At 38.4% G+C, this 25,147-nt stretch overlaps 1 protein-coding gene across 7 annotated transcripts in view; it reads left to right on the top strand.

Moving 5' to 3' along the window:
* The window catches only part of CSRNP3 (cysteine and serine rich nuclear protein 3), a 236,250-nt gene that overhangs the window by 19,146 nt on the left and 191,957 nt on the right, over positions 1 to 25,147 (top strand). For 3 of the 7 annotated variants that reach the window (XM_051848553.3, XM_008258688.5, XM_089329077.1), the window contains exon 2: positions 11,936 to 12,106. The exons of 1 other annotated variant lie outside the window; for it this stretch is intronic. Coding sequence is in view for 1 of the 6 variants with exons in the window: in XM_089329077.1 (XP_089185203.1) it covers positions 11,959 to 12,106 (148 nt within the window). In the remaining 5 variants the exon portion in view is untranslated. Of the gene's footprint in view, positions 1 to 11,935; positions 12,121 to 25,147 lie in introns of those variants that run through there. 3 more of the 7 variants (XM_089329081.1, XM_089329084.1, XM_089329079.1) reach the window with 3 other exon arrangements.

Here is a 25,147-nt window from a genome sequence, read left to right as displayed (position 1 = left end):
AAAAAAAATCTGTTTCTCAACAGTTGAGACAGGGCTTTTACAATTCATTGCATCTTGAAGTTGATTTCACTTTTTTTTAACTTTTATTTAATGAATATAAATTTCCAAAGTACAGCTTATGGATTACAATGGCTTCCCCCCCATAACGGCCCTCCCACCCACAACCCTCCCCTTTCCCACTCCCTCTCCCCTTCCATTCACATCAAGATTCATTTTCAATTCTCTTTATATACAGAAGATCAGTTTAGCATATATTAAGTAAAGATTTCAACAGTTTGCTGCCACACAGAAACATAAAGTGAAAAATACTGTTTGAGTACTAGTTATAGCATTAAATCTCAATGTACAGCACACTAAGGACAGAGATCCTACATGAGGAGTAAGTGCACACTGACTCCTGTTGTTGACTTAACAAATTGACACTCTTGTTTATGGCATCAGTAATCACCCTAGGCTCTTGTCATGAGCTGCCAAGGCTATGGAAGCCCCCTGAGTTCACTGACTCTGATCATATTTAGACAAGGCCATGGTCAAAGTGGAAGTTCTCTCCTCCCTTCAGAGAAAGTACCTCCTTCTTTGATGACCTGCTCTTTCCACTGGGATCTCACTCACAGAGATCTTTCATTTAGGTTTTTTTTTTCCCCCAGAGTGTCTTGGCTTTCCATGCCTGAAATAGTCTCATGGGCTTTTAAGGGATCACATAAACAAGAATAGTGTCTGCAAATACTAGCTGATAGAATAAAAAAAAATAAAAAAGAAAAAGAAAAGGGAGAGAATGATCCAACATGGGAAGTGAGATACACAGCAGACCCATAGAATGGCAGATGTCCTAAGCAGCACTCTGGCCTCAGAATCAGCCCTTAAGGCATGCAGATCCGGCTGATTTCACTTTTTTTTAAGCATTCATCTTTTTTTGAGAAACTTAATTAACTTTAAAGAAGACGTCAAGAATGATACATCTTTTGTGAGCACTTAGACATAACTATAACTTATGGGACATAAGAATATCCTTCACTTAATACACTAAAACAAAGTAAACCTTTGAGAACAAGTTTTACTATTCACAACTCTTTGAGGACAGAGGTCCTGTATGGGAAGTTAGTGCACAGTGACTTCTGATGTTAATGTAATAATTAACACTTATGTATGACGTCAGTGATCACTGAGGCTCTTGACATGAAGTGCCAAGGCTATGGAAGCCTTTTGAATCCACAGACTCTGTCAGTATTTAGACAAGGTCATAAGCAAAGTGGAAGTTCTCTCCTCCCTTCAGAGAAAAATACTTCCTTCTTTGATCACCACTTCTTTCCACAGGGTCTCACTCAAAGAGGTCCTTCATGTAGGACACTTTTTTGCCATCTAGAGTCTTGACCAGTATAGCAAGTTTTTGTTTTTTTGTTTTTGCTCAGTATCTGCCTACTTGGCTGATCGTTTGTCTATTTTATCTCAAGGATAATCTACTCATAAGCTAATTTTGGTTGTTGGCTGAATGCAGACTGTTCTGACCATAGAACTGAGGTGGCTGTTTCCTCCTTGTTGTTGGCTGGGGGCTGCTGTCATTTACTGGAAGTTGTGTACATTTCTTGTCACATGGTCCTCTTCTGACCTCACACACAGAAAATCTATCTTCGAATTCTTCATCATGAAGAGCTGACTTCTGGACCCTGATGTAAAGGGTTCATGCAATTAGGTCAGCCTATATTGATAATCTCCCTATCAGGCCACTGGTTTGGGACCCTAACTGATATGTGAAATCCCTTTGTGTTATACAATGTGAATGTAATCATGGGAATGATATTTGAACAGTCTTTGGGTTATAGAGGGCACAGGGCATATATATATCAGAAGCAGATGATCTTAGGAGCCAGTTTACAATTCTGACTGCTACAGGTGAAGTTACTTCAAAAAGACAATTGAAAAATGAAGTTGAATAATAAGTTTATCTTGGTCCAAAAATAATTTGAAGTCAATGTATAATTTTTAGTTCAAAATACTTATATTCTGTGAACTTTTTGAATACTCTTTGTTTTATGGATTTAAACATATTTTGCCCAAAAATAAACTTCTATTTTAATTCCACTTTCTATGAACCTTTGAAGTATTCTCGTATGTAAAGTGCAAGAGTAGTTCCTGGCATATGGTAGCACTATCCATATATTTACAATAATTATTAACTTTTAAGTAGCTGAAAAACTCAGAAAAATATTTAAAAAATGGCGGTGTCACAATATTGTCAAGAATGGGGTAAAATATCCTGGTGTTCAATTAAAGAGATACGTTTAAATTCCCAGAACCATCTTGGCAGTCAATTTGGCAACGGATATAGAAAGCTCAGCACTTCTAGGAATTTATCCTAAAGATATAATCAGAGGTAAACAAATATACATGAAAGAAAATGTTGATTTTACTTGATATATAATAATGAATATCTAAAAATAAGCCAAGCATATCCATTTAGAGGTTTGGTTATATATGTGGCATAGCTACTCAATGAAATAATGGATAACATTAAAAACAAATACAAAAACATAAGACAAAACACATGGTTTTAGAAAATATTGATGAAAATGTGATATGTCATGTTACAAGTAGAGGTATTATACATAAATATTACATCATAAATATATTGGTAGGCATTTGATGCAGGAATGAAGATGCCCACTTCTCAAGTTGGTGTACCTGGGTTTGAGTTCCAACTCCATTCCCAGTTTTGGCTTCTTCCTAATGTGTACCCTGGGAATCAGCAGGTGATGGCTCAAAGAGTTGGATCCCTGCCACACACATAGGAAACCCAGATTTTCATTCCTGACTTCTGTTCTCAGCATGGTTCAGCTTTAGCTACTGCGGAACTTGGGGAATGAATCAGTGGATGGGAGATCTCTCTCTTTCTCTCTCTCTCTAGCTGAAAGAAATAAGAACAAAAACTACATATATGAGGATAATTCAATTAGCTTATGGGAAATTGAATCAGAAGCTAAGTTTATTTTTGGTGTAAAAGTTTTTGAAATCCATCATAGTTTTTTCCAAATATTCATTTCTTTAAAAATATTTATGTATTCATTTATTTGAAACTCAGAGTTACAGAGAGAGAGAGAGAGATTCTCCCAGATGTTTCCAATGTCCAGGGCTGGGGGCAAGGCCAAAGCCAGGAACTGAGAGCTTATTCGGGTCTCCCACCTAGATGCAGAGGGCCAAGCACCTGGGCCACCTTCTACTGCTTTTCTCAGGACGTTAGCAGAGAGCGGGATCAGAAGTGGAGCATCTTGAACTCCATCTACAGTCCAAATGGGATGCCAGCATCCCAGGCAGTGGCTTTATCTGCTCTGCCACAATGCCAGCCCCATAATAAGTATTTTCACATGAACATTCTGAAGACTCCTTGTATGGTGTTAATCAACTCACATTCCATCTTGGAGTGTTTGGTAGGCTTTTGGCAGAACATGGTCACTGGATAAGGGAGGGAACATACCCTGGAAATCAACCTCAAGGTGCTGTAAATCAAACCAGACCTCTGGAGATTTCCTACATAGCCCCAGCATCCTTCTTTGAAAAATTAAATTAACTTGCTCAAGCAATCCTATTGAGGAAATCACGGAACCAGGTTTTTGGGAGTTACCAGTCTTTTATCACACCAGTAATTCCTGCTGGGTCCTGGGATTTTGTATATATTTTAAGCCCTTTCCCCAGGGTATTTTTATGATTATCTTACATTGATTTGACTGCAGTGCACATTACTACTTCCCTATACATAAAAGAAAATTAGTAGTAATAGTGCTGGTTGGTTTTTTTGCTTCCACAGTTTTTCCTGTTGTAGCCTCACATGTTAAATTTCAATTAACAGATGTTTTGGGGCACCGGTTCTGTCCTGGTTGCTCCTCTTCCAGTCCAACCCTCTGCTGTGGCCCGGGAAGGCAGTGGAGGATGGCCCAAGTGCTTGGGCCCTGCACCCACACGGGAGACCAGGAGGAAGCTCCTGGCTCCTGGCTTCAGATTGGTGCAGCACACTGGCCATAGCAGCCATTTCAGGGGTAAGCCAAGGGAAGGAAGACCTTTCTCTCTGTCTCTCTCTCTCTCTCACTGTCTAACTCTGCCTGTAAAAAAAAAGGAAAGAAAGAAAATTTCCATTAACAGAAATTAACAGATGTTTTTTAGTTGGGTGGGAGTGGGGTATCCAGATAGCACCACAGGTTCAGATTTAATCACTTATTCCCATTTACCTTTTAACCCAAAGGGAAATGTACCAAACTTCATTGTCTTCTGAATTAGCATCTTTCTAGACTCTTTAACCCAAACAAGTTTCTTATACTTTTTGATCACCTATGATTAAATTCTTGATTAAAATATAGTTAGTGCCTAGACCTCTCAAATTGCCAAATTGTCCTTTTTCCATTGAGGGGTTTCCTTCCATCCATTTATCAAAATCTTTTTCCTATTGTTCTACTTTCCACCCATTTCCCCGAATTGGTCAATCTACATTCATCTTTCTTATATTTATTCTTCATCTGTCTCTAGCTCTAATGCTTGCTCCCATTCTTGTTCTAGTTTTTGCCAGTTAATCTCTGATAGTCCACCCAATCCCATGGTTATATCTCACCTAAATGACAAGTGTGTTTGCATTGAGTGGTGGGATGAGGAATATAAAAATATTTATCTAGTGGTAAAGGGTAACTATTCAGTATATTTGGACTCTGGTATGGCATTCAGGTGTCCCAGAATCATAAAATTCTGAACCAGTGAATATTTTATTCTGTAAAACTTAACCTGGTGACACTTAAGGTTCTTGGAGAGAGATATCTAAGCTCTACATTCTGTTATTTTTAGAAAAACAACTTCCACTTGCACAAAGATCAATGTACCCAACAGTTAAAATAGTTCTTCCATCAAATTGGTGAATTTGATTTTTGTATTTATAGGTTTAAGTGATATGCTCTGAGTAAGTAACTAATCCAGCTACTTCTCATTATAACATCATAAATTGAGCATAAAAATTAATAACTTAGAATTTGTATGGCTACTTTTAAATGCTAACAATCTCCAACCTCTTTTGAGTGTCTAGGTTTATATTAAAATTACTAAATCATCATTTTGAATATTTTAATTCAAATTCTGATGACTTTTTGTCTTGGTCCATTCAGGCTGCTAAAACACAATACCATGGATTATATTACTTATAAACCACAGAAATTTATTGCTCACAATTCAAGATGATGTCAGAGATCCAAGTGCTGACCAATTCAGTGCCTGCCTAGTCAGTGCCAGCCTTCAAGACAGCTATCCTCCTCTTAGCATCATTTGGCAGTTGGGTGCGCACTCTCAGTAAGCAGCCCTCATGACTTAATCATCTCTCCAAAGACTTCCAACAAATATACAACAAACACTATAATTGTATGCTAGAAAAATGTGAATTAAGTCATCTGTATCTATATCTGCTTATAAACAATTTCTCTCAGTCATGTACTCTCAAAAAAGGCATATTTCTGTATTCCAGGATGATTTTAATGTTTTTAGGATAGTTTTCACTTGAATACATGAATGAGACAAACTCAATAAAGAACATTCATAAGAATTGTCTGGTCCTTTAGCTACGTGCCCTTCCCTTTCATTAATGGAGATATCTGAATGAGAATAGGCTCTTAATCTCTCTCACAACTTAGCTGCTCCTGTGTGAGCTTGTTTCTGTTGCCATGGAAATAATTACAACATTGCAATGGTGGTAATATAAGGAGAGTGCACTAAAATGGAATCAGACGGGTGAAAACAAAGTAGTATAAAAAAATCAAGAAAATTTCTCTCTTCCCTCCTGTCCCTCTGAGTCTGCTAGACTTTGGAATATTCTTCTCTGCCCTATTTTTGTATTTCCACAGATGTCTAATCACATAGTTCAACCTTTCACTAATGACTGGGCAAGAATCTTCAGAGTTTTCAGGGTGCAGAAGAATAAATGTGAACAAATACAACAAATCGACAAAAGTATTGACATTGAAAAAAGAATCAATTAAATATTTTATTAAATATTTTTCATTCAATGATTTCCATAGTTTCCTATAACTGATAAACATGATACAACAACATTTAAAAAATAAACAACAGTATTCAGTCTGAATATTTCTACAATACTTTTAGAACCTCCACAAGTTGCTTGAAGACCAAACCATCTCTAACTAAATCAAGCTTCCACTAAGTCTCCGAGTAAGCTTTTAAGTTGGACACTACTCAACTTTCAAATAAGGTCACACCAGAGTCAATCTATAATCTCTACAGTAGCAAGTAGTCATGTTGTATTTGACTTTTTAAAAATATTGAATAAGTAATCTGGAGAAGATGGTGGATAAGTTAGATATTAGTACTGTAGCTCCATTTTCCCATGAATAAATAAATCCTTGATAATAACCTTTATTTGTATATTGCTTTTCTCTACTAAATTTAAAAAAAAAGTATTACTTTAAAGTAAAGAAAGTTTAATTTTTTGGGCCGGCGTTGTGGCTCAATAGGCTAATCCTCCACCTTGCAGCGCCGGCACACTGGGTTCTAGTCCCAGTTGGGGTGCCAGATTCTGTCCCGGTTACTCCTCTTCCAGTCCAGATCTCTGCTGTGGCCCGGGAAGGCAGTGGAGGATGGCCCAAGTCCTTGGGCCCTGCACCCCATGGGAGACCAGGAGAAGTACCTGGCTCCTGGCTTCGGATCAACGTGGTGCACTAGCCACAGCGCGGCAGCCACAGCGGCCACTGGAGGGTGAACCAACGGCAAGGGAAGACCCTTCTTTCTGTCTCTCTCTCTCACTGTCCACTCTGCCTGTCAAAAAAAAAAAGTTTAATTTTTCATTGTGAATGTTTTTTTGCCAAAGGAGCTACACAACGATACATAGTCCCAAAATTGGTCCTATTTGAAATCAGGCAGATGATGCTTATACCTTCATCAAATATAGTAACTCTGGGGCTGGAGATGCTCTTCTCACTCCCCAAAGACACTGTTGACCTTGAACTCTTTAGCCCTCTTACTGATCAGGTTTTTTTTAAAGTTTTTATTTAATGAATGCATTTTTCATAGGTACAACTTCATGAATATAGTGGTTCTTTCCCTCATTCCCACCCTCCCACCTCCTTTTCTCCCTCCCATCCCCTTCTTCATTATGGTTCATTTTCAGTTTGATTTTATATACAGAGGACCAACCATGTTAAGCACAGATTTCAACAGTTTGCAAACACACACACATACACACACACACAAACACACAACATATAGAGTACAGTTTGAGAACAAGATTTGCAGTCAATTCTCATAGCACAACTCACTAAGGATGGAGGTAAGTGCACAGTGACTACTGTTGTTCCTTTAACAATTAACACTCTTATTTATGATGTCAGTGACCATCCAAGGCTCTTGCCATGGGCTGCCAAGACTATTAGAAGCCTTCTGTGACTCTAGACTCCATCAGTATTTGGACATGGCTATAAGCAAAGTGGATGTTCTCTCCTCCCTTCAGAGAAAAGTACATCCTTCTTTGATGGCCCTTTCTTTCCACTGAGGTCCATAGAGATCCTCCGTGTAGGATATTTTTTGCCACAGTCTTAGCTTTCCATGCCTGAAATGCTCTCACAGGCCTTTCAGCCAGTCTGGTCAAGTTTTCTGATTTCAACTGCATATGTGAACCACCAAATCCTCTTGGTATTTTCCAAAATTTTATACTTTTCTCCTCTCCCATCAAATCCTCCTTTTCTTTATTAGATGCCATTTGTTTCCTTTGGAAACATCAAGCTAGTGATCATCCTTTGACAACACAGCAGTGTCTTCTCATTACACCACTAAAGCCCTGCAGTGGTTTCCATCTCAGAGAAATAGCCAAAGTCCTTCAAGCCTTCACCCAATCTAGCCCTGGACAGCTATTGGTTTATCACCCACTGTGCCACTCTGAGAGCCCTGGTACACACCAGCCTTTTGTCCTGAGCTGCTTTTCCCTCACAAACCTAAAATGCCAGCCACTTACATCTTTGATGTCTTTGCAACCTCACTGTGGCTTTTGCTCACCAGTCAATTTAAAGTTTAATGTTCTTTCTTCATCAACCATATAGTCACTACATCACATAACCAATTATTTTTCTTCATAGAATTTACATCCATTTGAAATATTATGTATTTTATTTATTTTTATTTATTTAGTAGTTTATTGTTTACCTATTCCTTTTACCAGTGAGCTAAGTAGCACCATTAGAGTAAGGAATTGTTTCTCTAAGTTGATTCTTTTTTTTTTTTTTTTTTTTGACAGAGTAAACAGAGAGAAAGGTCTTCCTTTTCCATTGGTTCACCCCCCAATGGCTGCTGTGGCCGACGCATTTTGCCAATCTGAAGCCAGGAGCCAGGTGCTTCCTCCTAGTCTCCCATGCGGGTGCAGGGCCCAAGGACTTGGGCCATCCTCCTCGGCACTCTTGGGCCATAGCAGAGAGCTGGCCTGGAAGAGGAGCAACTGGGACAGAATCTGGCGCCCCGACTGGGACTAGAACCCAGTGTGCCGGCACCGCAGGCGGAGGATTAGCCTAGTGAGCAGCATCACTGGCCTCTAAGTTGACTCTTTATCTTTCCCTGGAACTACCATAGTCACTGGGATGTGATGTAATCTCAGTAGATGTTTACTGAATAAATAATAACTGACCCTCAGATAAAGAGTAGGCAAATAGACCTCTTTTCCAAGGAATGGCCTAAATGACCAACAAGGATATTCAAAATCTCTGAAAAAAAAGTCCAAATCATTCTGTTCAGGGGTGAGGCTGACAGGATACAACAAAGTAGAGGCAGATCTGTTGGAAGCCAAAACCGTGTACCAGCTAGGGACATGAGTACGCAAAAATTAAAAAAAAAATACAGATAACACTCTATTTTTATTTGGCTTACCTGATGCTTCATTTCTAATATTTCTTTTTTAAATGTCTCTAACTCTTTGAAGAATTTCTCATCTATGAATTGTATCAACTTCTGTATTTCATTTAACTGTTTCTCTGTTTTTTTTGAGTAACCTTATGATCATTCTTTTGAATTAATTTTCAGGCACTTTTTGTTAATCTCCCCTTCTTCTCAGTCCAATATTAGCGTATCATTGTTTTCTTTTTGAGGAGAGATATTGTCTTCCTTGCTCATGTTTCTTGTGTTTCTACATTATTTTTTGTGCATCTGTGGAATCTCTTATTATCATATTCTCTAGAAGATATCCTTTTCTGTCTTTTCTCTGTTTTTTTTTTTTTAATTTTATTTTTGTTCTTTATGGAAGGTTTTATTCCTGGGAATGTGGCTTGGGCTCAGTAAAGTACAGAGGGTTTACCCTTGAGTAACAGAGGTATGTGTTAGGTGGGGCCAGGGAGGTGTGGCCACCGTATGTGTGTGTAGCATGAGGCCAGTGTGACATCCAAGTTGGACATGGTGGAGTACTTCTGTACAGTGAGTGGGAGGACAGGCTGTTGGAGCCAGCTATCCTATTCATAGTCCCAGCCCTTTTCTGTGCATTGTGAACAAGATGATTCTTAGCCTAGAGTGAGTTTGCAATGCCAGTGCACCCCACCTACTAGACATTAACACCATTCAGATCAACAACCCACTCCTCAGTGTGTCCCCCGATCCCTCTGCAAGACCTGTCCCCAGTATTTAGGGAGCTTTGAGTATTGTAGCCAGATTGGGTGGATGCATAGGAATCCATCCACAACCTGTGACCCTCTCTACTCCTTGGCGTATGCCTGGAACTCCTACAGTCACAGGGTGCAGGGAGTCCACTCTCCACCCTGTAAGCTGCCCCACCACTGGTGGCCTCCAGCAAAAGCAGAACTGCCCGCTGTTCCCAGAATTGGGAGAGAATTCAGCTGCAGCTCCACCACAGCAGGCTGAGTTGGCGCTTTCATGGGAGAAGAGAGAGGTGCCTGGTTCCCTTCACTGAGCAAATAGTTGTCCAGAACCCTGCCAGCTCCCAGACCAGACTTGAGGCCTGTGAGGAACATGGAATCCTCCCTCAGTCAAAGCCCCCAGTGATGGTGGTCATGGCAGCCTCCTCTCAGCTTGCCCTGTGAAAATGACACTTCCCAGTCAGGAGCCAGCCATGTCCTTTCTTCTCACTGCTACGTGGAGTCTCTTGTCTGTTTTATCCATCCTCCACTGGAAATTTCTCTCAATCACTTCCCTGGGAATATAGTTTTTCCTTTGTTTTTCTGGCATCATTCTGTGGCTGAGGTCAGCACAGTTTCTCCCTATTCAGTCCTCTTGGATCTCACAAAAAATATGAAAACAGAGATAGCCGGTCAGTAGAAGGACCTGGAACAAATATGCCACCAGTGAAATATAACTACCAAAATCAAAGAGAAGTATGAGGTCTATGAGGAGTGCAATCAGGAATGGTAGTCCCAAGGTTGCTACCATCTTCAAAAATGTCACTCTGGTTAGATTTGATCCTTGCTACTGGAAAGGTATAAATGGGACTGCCATGCTGGAGTTCAAAGGCTTAATGCTTTACTTCTTTTTGGTAGCATATATTATAAAAGTGTCTTGTGAAATAAGATTCACTCTCTCTCATTGCCCTTCCCCCCAAACTGATGCAGCTCTAGTGAAAAGCATTTCGTGTGCAGAGCAAAGAATGTTTTGATACCTTGGTCTGTTAACTCCTCCAAGCTACAAATCTTAATCATTCTCTTTCTATCTTAGAGGGTCAGTCCAAGTGGAATTTAAGTTACAATCCTATAATCTAAAATTTGCTCCTTTAACTTTATAAACGAAATTACTAAGGGAAAGAATATGAAATCTAATGGTGTAGAGGCCATTCTGTATATGAATGGAGCACTGATCAGATTCAGAGTAGACTGAATTGGAAAGCATGGGGCCAAAATGACCTGAACCTATGTAGCAGTTTCACTCTTTGGCCTGGGCACCACAGTTCACACTACTTTCTCCTAGATTCTGAGGCCTTTTATCATTGTGTTTATACTTTCAAGTAATTCTTAGATCCTTTATTACAAATAGCAGTAGACAACTAGGATTGACTTCGTGATTTTATTTGTCTGACCCTATTTACTCACAAAGACTTCTTGGTGCTGTAGGAATTTGTGTTTGCAATGTCTGATCACTGTAACTATTGTTTTATAGCTATGAAGAAATTATTATCCTCAGAAGTTTATTGATTCACCTAAATTAACATTAATAATTTTTAAATATATGAAACTACATCAGACTGGCTTTCACTAACCAGGTTGATACAGATAGTGAAGAGAGTTAAATTAATATTTTTTCCGGGAAAAGGCTTAGGGACTGTGGTTTGCTATGTATAAAATCTGTTCAGCCAATATCCTTGGCATAGGACTTGAGTATTCCCTGTAGCTCTGATGAATTGACTAGAAACATGATAATGCATCTAAATTCTGCAGGTATAGCCATTCCTAGCAGCCAATTTGATTTTTGATGGACAAAGAGCCTCAGGAAAGTAGTTGCTTTTGTACCTGAGTAAAAAGAAATCCCAGGCAAGATAGACATACCCTAATCAGTATGCTCTCGGTATGACAGCATGCAAGTGAGTGATCTATTTTATTCTGAACTCTGGCTCTGTCAATGACAGTACACGATTTACTAGAACAAATCAAATAAATGAAATAAATGTATTTGGCTCCTGTTTTGACATTTCAAAACACTGCAGCATATTTTTTGTTCAGCATGCTTATTCCACATTCTTAATTTTTTTCATATAAGATACATTTTAAGAGTAAGAATGAAAGTAACAGTGAACCAGGGTAGAGTGTTTTCAGTGCTTTTTAACATTATGGAAAGAATAATTTCTGCATGGATATGATAGTGTAGTGTGTGTGGCTCAAAACAACAACAACAAAAATACAGCCCTTAAAAAGACTCTGAGACCTTGGCTACACAATCAGAGGTCAAATATTTCAACGCTCCATTGCTCCTGTTCCTGTTACAGGTACATGTGACAGTGCTGCAGCTATGAGTGGAATTTTAAAGGGGAAGTTTGAAGAAGTTCGCGGCTCCTCACTCTGCTCCTCTGTGCAGGGATCAGATGATGAAGGTTTTAGCTGTGACAGTGCTGAGTGTGTTGATAGTGTCACTCCATCCAATTCTAATCACTTTACCCGTGAGTATTTGAAGGTGTGCTCTAAATTCTGTTGTATGACTGGTTCTTGGGGATTTTAACTTTACCCACTGGCTTAAATTTGCTTCCAAGTTCTTCATCATACTAGACATATTTACAAAGTATCATTTTGGTTAATTAAACCCGGGCAGTATATTTCTGTTTTCTCTATGGAATGAGTATATTGGAGGCAGAAATCTGTCTAATAAGAGGTAAGTTAATAACAACTGAAAATAATTTAATATGTGTCTTCAGCTTTCTGAAATAGATCCATATTTTGGAAATCCAATCAGTTGAGTTACTTTAGACTTCTAACATTGGTCAATGAGTGGTAGAATATTTTCAACACCGAGTAGAAAATTGCTAAGTAACAAAATCACTAAGTGAGATTTTTGTTTTAAAAATAATATTGCTCTAAAACAAAGGTCTTGAAACCCATGAGGTTTTATAGTGGTTGGGACACAGGTAAAACTCAGACTCAAGGTCAGTTCCATGACCTAATATAAGGGCAGCTTTCATTGTGTGTGTGTGTACATACATACACATACATATATGTGTATATATATGTATATATACACATATACATGCATTTCCTAAATACTTACCAAGAAGATAATTTTATTTAGTAGGATAATATCCCACTTCAAATTCTACACATTTTCAATTGCATTCCATGTAATGGACACATATATGGTTTAGAAAGAGATGAACATTTTCCTACAATTCTATGTCCCTTCAACTCAAATCATTAATTGAAAAGGATTCTCAAAATTACTTCTTGGAAGATATAACATTCAAAGTATAACTAAACAAAGTAAGAAGCCTCAAAACTTCCTCAAAACCTCATAAGATGATAGGTCTAAATTTCATTCTAAAGTGACATTCCATAAGCAAAAGTAAATATCATAGACTAAAATTTAATTTGTGTCACACAAGGGGTGTGATTTGCACATTTTTTCTAGCATTATCTGGGCTTTTGCATTTGGTGATTTAAAATCACCAGGTCTTTTACAACTGATACTAAAGTTTATAAAGTGTGGTTCATTGACCCCTAAAATTCCACTTTTGACCCTATCTCATCAGAATCCAGTTTTACTTGATATTCATGATTCTACTTTGTCGTTCTTTGAAGAATTTAGAACTAAAAATAGATAAAATTTTTAAAAGATTTACTTTATTTATTTTGAAAGACAGAGTTACAGAGAGAGGTAAAGACAAAAGAGGTCTTCCATCTGCTAGTTAACTCCCCAGATGGCAGCAATGGCCGGAGTTGAGTCGATCTGAATCCAGGAGTCAGAGCTTCTTCCCCAAGGGTGCAGGGGTCCAACCACTTCGGCCATCCTCCACTGCTTTCCCAGGCGCATTAGCAGGGAGCTGGATTGGAAGTGGAGCAGCTGGGGCATGGGCCATCACCCAAATGGGATGCCAGCACTTCACGTGGGGCTTTAACCTGCTGCACCACAGCACAAGTCCCCCCAAAATAAAATTTTACAGGACATTTTAATGTTTGTATTATTTATCTTTTGACTAAAGTAGAACTTTTTTATGAACTTGCACAAAGTATAAAAGTAATCAGGTGGAAATAAAGGAATATTTCAGATAAAGGGTAAACAGTACCATTTTAAAGGCAAGATTGTCCAGTAACACAGAAAAGTTACTGTCAGAGAGTGGGTTATAGGAGAGATTAGTTGTGTTTGAGATGTGTCCATAGCCTCTTCCCACTTTACTTTGATGTAACCTTGTGGAGGGCACATATTGTCTTTTACATCATACTGTCATTGCACCTTATAAGAGTACCCAGCCTTTGATAATACTCAGAGAGCTTACTGAATAACTGGTTTAATTTGACATTTCTTGCAAGGTGGAAATAATGACTCTGCTGCATATTCTTATCCTCAGAAAAATAATGGAACATATTTAAGTGCAAAATCCTCAGAAACACTTTATTAATCCCCTTTCAGTGTACTTTGGAGAGAGGTCTCCTTTTCCAAGCCCAGAGCACTGTAGGAGCTGCCTAGTATTTCTCAATTGCTTTTCCCTTTAACCACTCCTGAAAGCGTCATCGATCTAAGACCCTATTTGTTTAAGGTACCACATCATCTAGAAGTGCAGTGCAGCATTTTCCATGCTCCTGTGATTTCCTTTTTAAAATCTCCAGCATGTTTATGACCTCCTTGGTGTCTATGCCTCTCCTGAAGTTACAAATTGACTCTCTCCTGGAAAAATCAATTGCAGGACTCCTCTATGCTGGACACTTATTGATTTCTATAGCTTGTGAGTTCACAAAGTACCTATCATGTTCATTTAGACACCATCAGGTCTCATAATGGTGGCTTAAGATGCTTTCCAGATGATAGTGATGTTCTTGTGGTTTGGAGGAAGGAGGTGAAAATTATCTGTTCCACAGTCTGTCTGAACAATGAAATAGTTCCTTGGAAGTAGAAAAGTTCCATCAGAGACAGGGTTTATTTTGTAATGACTATTTTGATATGTGGTCATAACTGTTCTGTGTCACCATTGCTTCAGTTTTTAGAGCAGAAAACACATCTGTGTGGTCAGAGGAGAAGTCTTGGGCTATTAAACTGGAAGGCCATTGCAAAGTTTGATGAATGTTCTTCAGCAGTGCTCTTAATTAATGTACTTTTCTTTGTGACTTTCCAAGGGATTTTAAGGAAACATTTGCTGTAAGGGAGTGGTAATAGGCATCAGTGAGCAACTGTTAACAGAGTATGTGATCAGGACCATGACTGGGGAGAACAGCGAGGCAGAAGAGTAAACAGGAAGAGATCGCAAAGGTGATCTACAGGGGACTTTCTGTTACTGTAGGATATTCTTAGCCTGATTGCAAATACAGGATCATATTAATTATTTCATAAAGTTGAGAAAATTGAAAAAGAAAACCCATGTCAGTTTCTTTAAGAGTATATCATAGTCTGTAATTATCAGAATAAGACAAAACATCAGCAAAGAGTGAAACCTCAACCATGGTTAAAAAAAATGATACAGCTAATAGGACCTTTATCAGCATCCATGCAGAGTCCCCTGTTTTACAGATGTAGAAACAAAGGCCCAAGGTAAGTAACCTAACAAAAATCAAAATATAGGTTGGTAGCTGCCGACCTCAATATAGATCTCTAAAATCTGTCTTTCTACTAGACAGTGCAACTGCTTGATGGTTCAGTTACAGAAATAACTGCTAAATAGAGGAACCCAAGTCATTAGGTAAAAGTAAGACATGGATGTATCTTTTATGTCAGCTCCTCTTAGAAACAGAATGGTTTTATCCTTTGCTGAAGAGAATTGGTGTATCATCTCTCGCTACCGTTTTAGGTTCTTTTCAGTTGGTTTCTAATGAAAGAGCTGGCATGTACTGCCTGTAGAATAGTGTCAATGATGAGTTTATGAGCAAATTCAACAAGCTAAATGAAACAGTGGGCAGAGTATTCAATTGGATTCTGAAAGAACATTTCATTTCACTTTTCTATAAGTAAATGACAAGGCAGACTGGTGAGACTTCCCTTGTATGTCCCTGACATTGATGGAAATATCTTACAGCAAACATGTTGTTTTACATTTACATGAAGGGAATTGGTTTGTCTTGGTGACATAATGCTACTTGTGATAACGTGAAAGTGTTACAATGAAAAGTAGGTAAGGTGAAGTATGCAATGGGAATCTTTAATGGCAGGCAACACATCAAGGGTTATTTTATTCACTTTGAAAGTAAACCCTTTGTACATTCACTTTGCCATATGAATGAACGAATGGCCATCTCAGAATCCATGAAAAAAGATAATATCATTCTACCCCCTTGACTCTAGGGCCTTGAATTACTTGTTCAATAATTCAATACTACAGAAACCCACTTACCTTGCATTTCACTTAGTCACAGCTTCTGAAGGAGTAATCCTATTCCATTTTGTTGACTAGTTACAGATTGTGTTTAACTCCTCCAAAGTCATTTAAATTTTACTTTAAACTTAAAAACACAATTGGACTGTATCTCAACTAAAATTTTATTTATCTATATAAATATAGGTATATTTATATATCTATTTCTATATAGATAATAATGGATCTAGAAAAATAATCATTGTGATGTAATTTCTTGCTAGCTATGATGACAAACTAAAAGTGAGTTTAGTGGTTATAATAGCACTGTCTCTCACAGCATTTGAAGGATGAGATCTTATAGCATGAGATTCGAATGTATCATAGAAAAACCTCCTAAATTCCCAATCTATTTTTTACTCAGGATGCATCTAGGTAAAATTAATATTGTAGTTATGGTTCACAAAGAACACAATAATTAAAGTTGCTATTAAATACCAAAGATAGCATCTTCACATTAGTGATAAAAATATTTTGATCAAACTGTATAATTTATTTAGAAATAAATCTTAGAACGTTTGTATTTTATAAACCTCTTGATAGATAATCATATCCTTTTTGGTATCACTTAGGTGTGGTCACAGTAAAAAATAATTGATTTTCCCAACTGCAAAATATTTTGGCTTGAAAAATGAACACAAGTGAAACTAGATAAATAAAACTCTTTTAGCCATCTTCAAAGTATCATGATCTTCTCTCTTTGATTTTAATACCATAGGTTGGCTTTATCCTTGTTGTTTATGAAGGTGATGATGAAGTCAGTGCCTGGAGCAAATGTCTTTCTGTTTCTCAAAAGATTTTAAAATGCATTGTGTAGATCAGGCAATCTGATGCTTTTTGACAGCTTGGGGGATGTATATGTGTGTGCATATGAACACAAAAGGAAAAATAAAAATAAAAGTTAAACTTTTTAACAAAAAAAATCAATTGTGATTTATTTCCAAATAGGCAGCAGTATTTGACCCTTTTACTCTGAGAAGGACATCTTTGTATGTCAGAAGTATTCTTTATTTTTTGTTTGTGGTATTGGAGAATGAACAGAGTATTTTAGGGCCACAGAGTTATTGTACCATATTTTTTTTTAATTTGACAGGCGGAGTTAGACAGTGAGAGAGAGAGACAGAGAGAAAGGTCTTCCTTCTGTTGGTTCACCCCGCAAATGGCTGCTACGGCCAGCACGCTGCGCCGATCCAAAGCCAGGAGCCAGGTGCTTCCTCCTGGTCTCCCACGTGGGTGCAGGGCCCAAGCACATGGGCCATCCTCCACTGCCTTCCCAGGGTACAGCAGAGAGCTGGACTGGAAGAGGAGCAACCAGGACTAGTACCTGGCGCCCCAACCAGGACTAGAACCTGGTGTGCTGGCGCCACAGGCGGAGGATTAGCCTAGTGAGCCGCAGTGCGGCCCATACCATATGTTTTAAACATTCAGCTACAGTCATCTGGCACAAACTAGAAGAGTTAAATTTCAAATTTACTCTATTCCACTGTGGGTTGGATTAGGGTTGAAAGTATAATTTTTAAGGATAATTAAGAAAGAACTAGTGATAAGAAAGGTAAATATTTGCCTATCTATCAAAACGAATACATAAAAATTTGGAAAGGCAATTTCTTTTAATGATCCTTAAGTTTCAGGTATGAAGGTATTTGCAGCCAGCTCCGTGGCTCACTAGGCTAATCCTCTGCCTTGCAGCGCCAGCACACCGGGTTCTAGTCCCGGTCGGGGCGCCGGATTCTGTTCCGGTTGCCCCTCTTCCAGGCCAGCCCTCTGCTGTGGCCAGGGAGTGCAGTGGAGGATGGCCCAAGTGCTTGGGCCCTGCACCCCATGGGAGACCAGGAGAAGTACCTGGCTCCTGCCATCGGCAGCGCAGTGCACTGGCCGCGGCGGCCATTGGAAGGTGAACCAACAGCAAAAGAAGACCTTTCTCTCTGTCTCTCTCCTCACTGTCCACTCTGCCTGTCCAAAAAAAAAAAAAAAAGGTATTTGCAGTGAACTAAAATTTAAATGAACTCTCTGTTGCATTTACTTTTATCTTACAAATGTCATAATAATGGGGTAGCAATAAAGATTGATTTATATTACTATAATTCTTGATTTTTATTTTTAGGAAACTTGATGAATATAAAGTAGTACTAAGTCACTTTAAGATCCTTAATGGATATCTGCAACAGTCTTTTTTTAAAATTTTTATTTATTTATTATTTTATTTGACAGGTAGAGTCATAGACAGTGAGAGAGAGAGACAGAGAGAAAAGTCTTCCTTCCGTTGGTTCACTCCCCAAATGGCCGCTATGGCCGGTGCTGCACCAATCCAAAGCCAGGAATCCTTCTTCTGGTCTCCCACATGGGTGCAGAGCCCAAGCACTTGGGCCATCCTCCACTACCCTCCCAGGCCACAGCAGAGAGCTGGAGTGGAAGAGGAGCAACAGGGACTAGCACCCGGCGCCCATATGGGATGCCAGTGCCACAGGCGGAATAGCGCTGGCCTGCAACAGTCTTAATTACAATCACCACGAAAGCAAAAATAAGAAACCCAAAATATGAAATTCAAAACAATTTCCAATGCATTTGGAAAACTAGTGAAGATTGAGAAACAGACTGCTAAAAGCACTGGACATTTCTGCAGTGAGTTCCATTATTGGTGATGGCACTAGATGATTCTGTGATAGGTCTCATTAATTGTGACATATTGAGACCTGAAACGCATGAAATGGTTTGTATTCTTACTCCATTAAACAATCAATGGAAATACCATCTGATAAAAGACACGTACTTTAGTTTTAAACTAAATTGTTTTCTAAACATTCACAATTAAACAATACCTATTTATATTCCATCTTATCACTGGCTCCAAAGCCAACAACTACGTTTTTGAAAGTATAGTTTGGGGGGGCTGGCGCCATGTCTCACTTGGTTAGTCCTCTGCCTACGGCACCAGCATCACATATGGGTGCCGGGTTCTAGTCCCAGTTGTTCCTCTTCCAGTCCAGCTCTCTGCTATGTCCCAGGAGGGCAGTGGAGGATGGCCCAAGTACTTGGGCCCCTGCACCCACATGGGAGACCAGGAAGAAGCTCCTGGCTCCTGACTTCAGATTGGCGCAGTGCCGGCCGTAGCGGCCATTTGGGGAGTGAACCAACGGAAGGAAGACCTTTCTCTCTGTTTCTCTCACTGTCTATAACTCTACCTGTCAAATAAAAATATATATATATAAAAATCTTAATCCCAGAGTTTGGGGTGTTCAGTTCCATCTTCGAGTACAATCTGACAAAATGGTATAATTTACTATATAGTTAAATTTAAAATATAATTATTTGACTGTTAATGAACAACTTAATACATTATCCCTCTTAGTAGTTTTTTTTTGTCTGTTCTACTTAATATGACTGGTTTAATTCTGTAATTTATACACAGTTATTCTTAAGTGTTGAAATTTAACTGAAATGTGATCCCTGTTTAACATAAGAGTGGGGATAAGAGAGGGAAGAGATGTACAATTTGGGACATGCTCAAGCTCACTTGCCCCAAATGGTAGAGTTAGAAACATACCAGGGGACTCCAATTTAATCCCATCAAGGTGGCATGTACCAATGCCATCTCACTAGTCCAAGTGATCAATTTCAGTTCACAATTGATCATAATGAAAGGACTAAGAGTCAAAGGGAGCACATAAACAAGTTTAGTACCTGCTAATACTAACCGATAGAATAAATAAAGGGGAGAGTGATCCAACATGGGAAGCGAGATACTCAGTAGACTCATAGAATGGCAGATGTCCTAAACAGCACTCTGGCCTCAGAATCAGCCCTAAAGGCATTCGGATCTGGCTGAAATGCCCATGAGAGTATTTCAGGCATGGAAAGCCAAGACACTCTGGCAAAAAAAAAAAAAAACTAAATGAAAGATCTCTGTGAGTGAGATCCCAGTGGAAAGAACAGGTCTTCAAAGAAGACCTTTCTCTGAAGGGAGGAGAGAACCTCCACTTTGACTATGACCTTGCCTAAACAAGATAAGAGTCGGAGAACTCAAGGGGCTTCCATAGCCTTGGAAACTCAAGACTGGTGCATAGGGAGATTACTGATGCCATAAACAAGAGTATCAATTTGTTAAGTCAACAACAGGAGTCACTGTGCTCCTCATGTATGTTCTCTGTCCTTAATGTACTGTACATTGAGGCTTAATGCTATAACAAGTACTCAAACAGTATATTTCACTTTGTGTTTCTATGGGGGTGCAAACTGTTGAAATCTTTACTTAATGTATACTAAACTGATCTTCTGTTAAAAAAAAAAAAAAGAAGAAATTAGCAATTCCCAACTTGACTCTCACTGGGATTAAACATGACAATAGGTCTGATCTGATTTCATCATCATTTAAAAACTCATCTATTATTTTTCACTTTATGTTTCTGTGTGGGAGCAAACTGTTGAAATCTTTACTTAATGTATGCTAAACTGATCTTCTGTATATAAAGAGAATCGAAAATGAATCTTGATGTGAATGGAAGGGGAGAGGGAGTGGGAAAGGGGAGGGTTGCGGGTGGGAGGGACGTTTTGGGGGGGAAGCCATTGTAACACATGAGTCGTACTTTGGAAATTTATATTCATTAAATAAAAGTAAAAAAAACACACACACAAAAAATAAATTTAATTTTAAATATAATTTAAATTTAAAATATAGTTATTTTAATTAAAATATAGTTATTTAAGGTATTTAAAATATAGTTATTTTATTCCCACATAGCCAGTCCTATTTCATGACATTTCCAAAGATGGTGTCTGGTGTTTTTTTTTTTTTTTTCCACTTTGTCAGATTTGACTCTTCATTTGCTGTTTCTATGACAACCTTCATTTTAGCTTGGAGCCAGTAGTACATATTTTATATATGTATAGATATGTATTCCAAGAACTCTCACCCAAAAATTGATGATTAGGTTGACCATTGTGGTCACTAATCGATGTTAGAATTTAATGCTGTGTTGGCTGGCGCTGTGGCTCACTTGGCTAATTCTCCGCCTGCGGCGCTGGCTCCCCAGGTTCTAATCCCAGTTGGGGCAGCGGGTACTAGTCCCCCTTGCTCCTCTTCCAGTCTAGCTCTCTGCTGTGGCCCGGGAAGGCAGTGGAGGATGGTACCCTGCACCCGCATGGGAGACCAGGAAGAAGTACCCGGCTCCTGGCTTCGGATCAGCGCAGTGCCGGCTGTAGCGGCCATTAGGGTAGTGAACCAACTGAAGGAAGACCTTTCTCTCTGTCTCTCTTTCACTGTCTATAACTCTCTGTCTCTCTCTCTCACTGTCTAACTCCGCCTAGAAAAAAAAAAATTAAAAAAAAATTAATTAATTAATTAAAAGAAATAAAAAAAGAATTTAATGCTGTGCTAAGATCCTACTTGCATATAACATAGATATCACACATTTGGCTCAGAACTTTTAAAAATAGGCATGAAGCTAAACAGGCTGCAAAAGAAAATATAAGGAGTAAATTGGCTGAGTTATCTATCACTAATAAGAAGGTTACATATTCAAATAGCCTGAAATATGTGATAGACAAATGTTTGATGAAAAATTAAAGAATAAGTGGAATCCAAAAAGTATAAATGCAGCCTACAAATATATTACTGTTTTCAACAGAATAGCTCTTACTTGTTTAGCATTCACTAACTTTGTGGTAAGAATATGGAAATTAGTGTGGCTGGCACTGTGGTGTACTGGGCTAAGCCTCTGCCTATGGTGCTGGCATCCTATATAGGCTCTGGTTCTAGTCCCAGCTGCTCCTCTTCCAATCCAGCTCTCTGCTTATGGCCTGGGGAAGCAATAGAAGGTGGTCCAAATGCTGGGGCCCCTGCACCCACATGGGAGACCCAGAAGAAGGTCCTGGCTCCTGGCTTCAGATCAGCTCAGCTCTGATCACTGTGGCCTTTTGAGGTGTGAACCAATGGATGAAAGACCTTTCTCTGTCTCTCTCTGTCTGTAAAAATAAATAAATAAATCTTTTTTAAAAATACAAAAGAATATGGAAATTATTGAGATTTATAATTACAATTATTTTAAGTTCCTTGATGTCAGGGCTGTAGTCTGTTTCTTCCACGTTACTTAATGGAAATAATCATAATAACAAGTTGTATTGAGCACTTGATCATTTTCCAGGCATTGTGCTAGATTCCTTAAAAAAGCTGATTTAGGGCCAGCATTGTGGCCTAGCAAGTAAAGCTGCCACCTCACGCCAGCATCCCATATGGGTACTGGTTCGAGTCCTGGCCACTCCACTTCTGATCCAACTTGCAGCTAATTTGAAGGGGATGCAATAGAGGATTGCTTGGGCCCATGCATTCAAAGGGGAGACCAGGAAGAATCTCTTGGCTCCTGGCATTGGACCAGCCCAGCTCTGGCTGTTCTGGCCATTTGGAGAGTGTACCAGTAGATGAAAGACCTCTTTCTCTGTCTCTCCCTCTCTCTCTTTGTAACTCTGCCTTTCAAATAAATAAATAATTTTTTTTCCAAAAAAAGCTATTTAATTTAATTCTCCTGATTTGGGGCCCTAAATGCATTCATTTTTGATTGACATGCATATGAAATTTTCTAAAAAAGGTATTTGATTGAATGTTTTCTCTCATCTTACAAACAACATTAGCCAATTGATTTAGGCAAATTGTGTAGAAATGAACTCAGATTGTTGAATACAACTAGGGCTTCCTTCAATAGGTACAAGCGAAAAGAAAATACACCACATATTGCTGAAGTGTTCCATTTATGCATACAATATTGCCAATAAGGACTACGGTACTTCCCCAAACTGTTTATGTAGTTTCTTACCAAACTTCAAGTTCATTGCTAAATGATAATTTGCTGTTTCAATATTACTACATTGAGATGTTTTTGATTCAATGTATTTGATATTTATTTTAAGATCTGAAATGTATAAAAGTTTTAGCTATAAGACTCATTTTTCCAGTAATTTATCTTATGGTGAAAACTTGCATAGAACTTATCTGCTATATAATTGGTTAATAATCTCTGGAATATCTACATAATGTATCATCATCATGTAGTTAAATAAAAAAGTTAATAAGTATACCTATTGACATAAAAATACATTGGCATTAGCAAGGAAATTGATAAAAATTGTTAGTTCTACCATATTTTTGGTAGGTATTGAGCTTTTTTTCTTTATTTTTACTATTTTTTACTTATATATAGGGAACAAATTTCATGGTCTTTAATATATTCAGTTTTAAAAGCACTAACTCAATCACTTCTACCCCTCCTCCTTTTCTTATTTTTCTTTACAATTTATTTTATATTCACAAACTTAACCCTCTACCAAATAAAGAATTCAACAAGTAGTAAGTAGAAAAAACACTGTTCCTCAGAGTATAGATAAGGACTGTAAATAATAATCAAATCTCAAAATGTCAATTTCATTCACATATATTACTTTTTTGTACTCTGTATATTAGTTACCACAAATCAGGGAAAACATATATTTGTCTTTTGGGGACTGGCTTATTTCACTAAGCATAATGGTCTCCAGTTGCAATTATGTTTTTAATTTTATTTTTATTATTTTTTTGCAAAAGATAGGATTTCATTCTTTTTTATGGCTGAGTGGTATTCCATTGTGTATATATACCACATTTGCTTTATCCAATCACCAGTTGATGGACATCTGGATTGATTCCATATCTTAGCTATTTTGAGTTGAGCTACTAAAAGCATGTAATACATATAACTGTTTCATATGCTGATTTCATTTCCTTTTGTTATATTCCCAGGAGTGAGATGGCTGGGTCTACTTTCAGATTTCTAAGGAATCTCCATACTGTTGTCTATAATGGTTATACTAGTTTACATTCCCACTAATAGTGTATTTGAGTATCTTTTCCCTCACATCCTCACCAGCATTTGTTATTTTTTTGATTTTTGCATGATAGCTATTCTAAATGGGGTGAGATGAAACCTCGCTGTGGTTTTTATTAGCATTTCCCTGAGGGTTAGAGATCCTGAGCATCTTTTCATGTGTCTGTTGGCCATCTGTATTTCATTCTTTGAAAAATGACTGTTCATATTCGTAGCCTATTTCTTAATTGTATTTCTTATTTGCTGGTGAGTTCCTAGAGTTCCTTATATATCCTGGATATTAGTCCTTTATCAGATGTATAGTTTGCAAATATTCTCTTCCATTCTGTTAGTTACCTCTTTACTCTGCTGAGTGTTTTCTTTGCTGTGCAGAAACTTCTTAGCTTTATATAATCCCATTTGTCTATTTTTGCCTTTATTGCCTGTGCTTCTGGCATCTTTCCAGAAAGCCTTTGCCTATGTCACTGTCTTGTACTGTTTCCCCTATTTTTTCCTCTAGTAATTTTATGGTTTCAGGTCTTCAATTTAGACCTTGATCAACTGTGAGTTGATTTTTTTTTAAAATTTATTTGACAGGTAGAGTTATAGACAGTGAGAGAGAGAGACAGAGAGAAAGGTCTTCCTTCCATAGGTTCACTCCAAAGCCAGGAGCCAGGAGCTTCTTCCTGGTTTCCCATGTGGGTGAAGGGGCCCAAGCACTTGGGTCATCCTCCATTGCCCTCCCGGGCCACAGCAGAGAGCTGGACTGGAAGAGGAGCAGCCGGGACTAGAACTCGGCACCCATATGTGATGCCGGCACCACAGGCAGAGGATTAGCCAAGTGAGCCCTGGCGCCAGCCCGAGTTGATTTTTGTAAGGTAGGAGTGTTTCATACATTGGCATGCAAAGATCCAATTTCTGCAGCACCATTTGTTGAAGAGACTGCCCTTTCTCCACAGAGTGATTTTGCCTCATGTATCAAAATTAGTTGTTTGTAGATGTGTGAATTAATTTTGGGGGTCACTAAATTGTTCCATTGTTTGACATGTCTATTCTTGTGCCAGGACCAGGCTGGCTTTGGCTTGTCCAGTCCTGAATGTTGAGGGTATTTGTTGAGTGAACAACAAATGGATGAGAGCTCTCTGTCCATCTCTCTTATATATATCTCTGTGTCTGTACCTCTCAAGTGGATAAATAAAAATTTAAAGATTAAGCTTTTGTTTGGAAACTGGGTGATAGCCACCTGATTCCTTCCTCTGTGAATTACAAATAAATTTCTACTTTCTTCCACCAAAAAAAAGGAAAAAAAGGAATTATAAGATAA

This window comes from Oryctolagus cuniculus, chromosome 3 (genome assembly GCF_051225735.1).
Source record: "Oryctolagus cuniculus isolate XC-2025 breed Fujian yellow rabbit chromosome 3, ASM5122573v1, whole genome shotgun sequence".
NCBI classification, from domain to species: domain Eukaryota; kingdom Metazoa; phylum Chordata; class Mammalia; order Lagomorpha; family Leporidae; genus Oryctolagus; species Oryctolagus cuniculus.
Note: the sequence above shows the minus strand (reverse complement) of the source record. Positions and strands in the feature narration are given on the sequence as shown.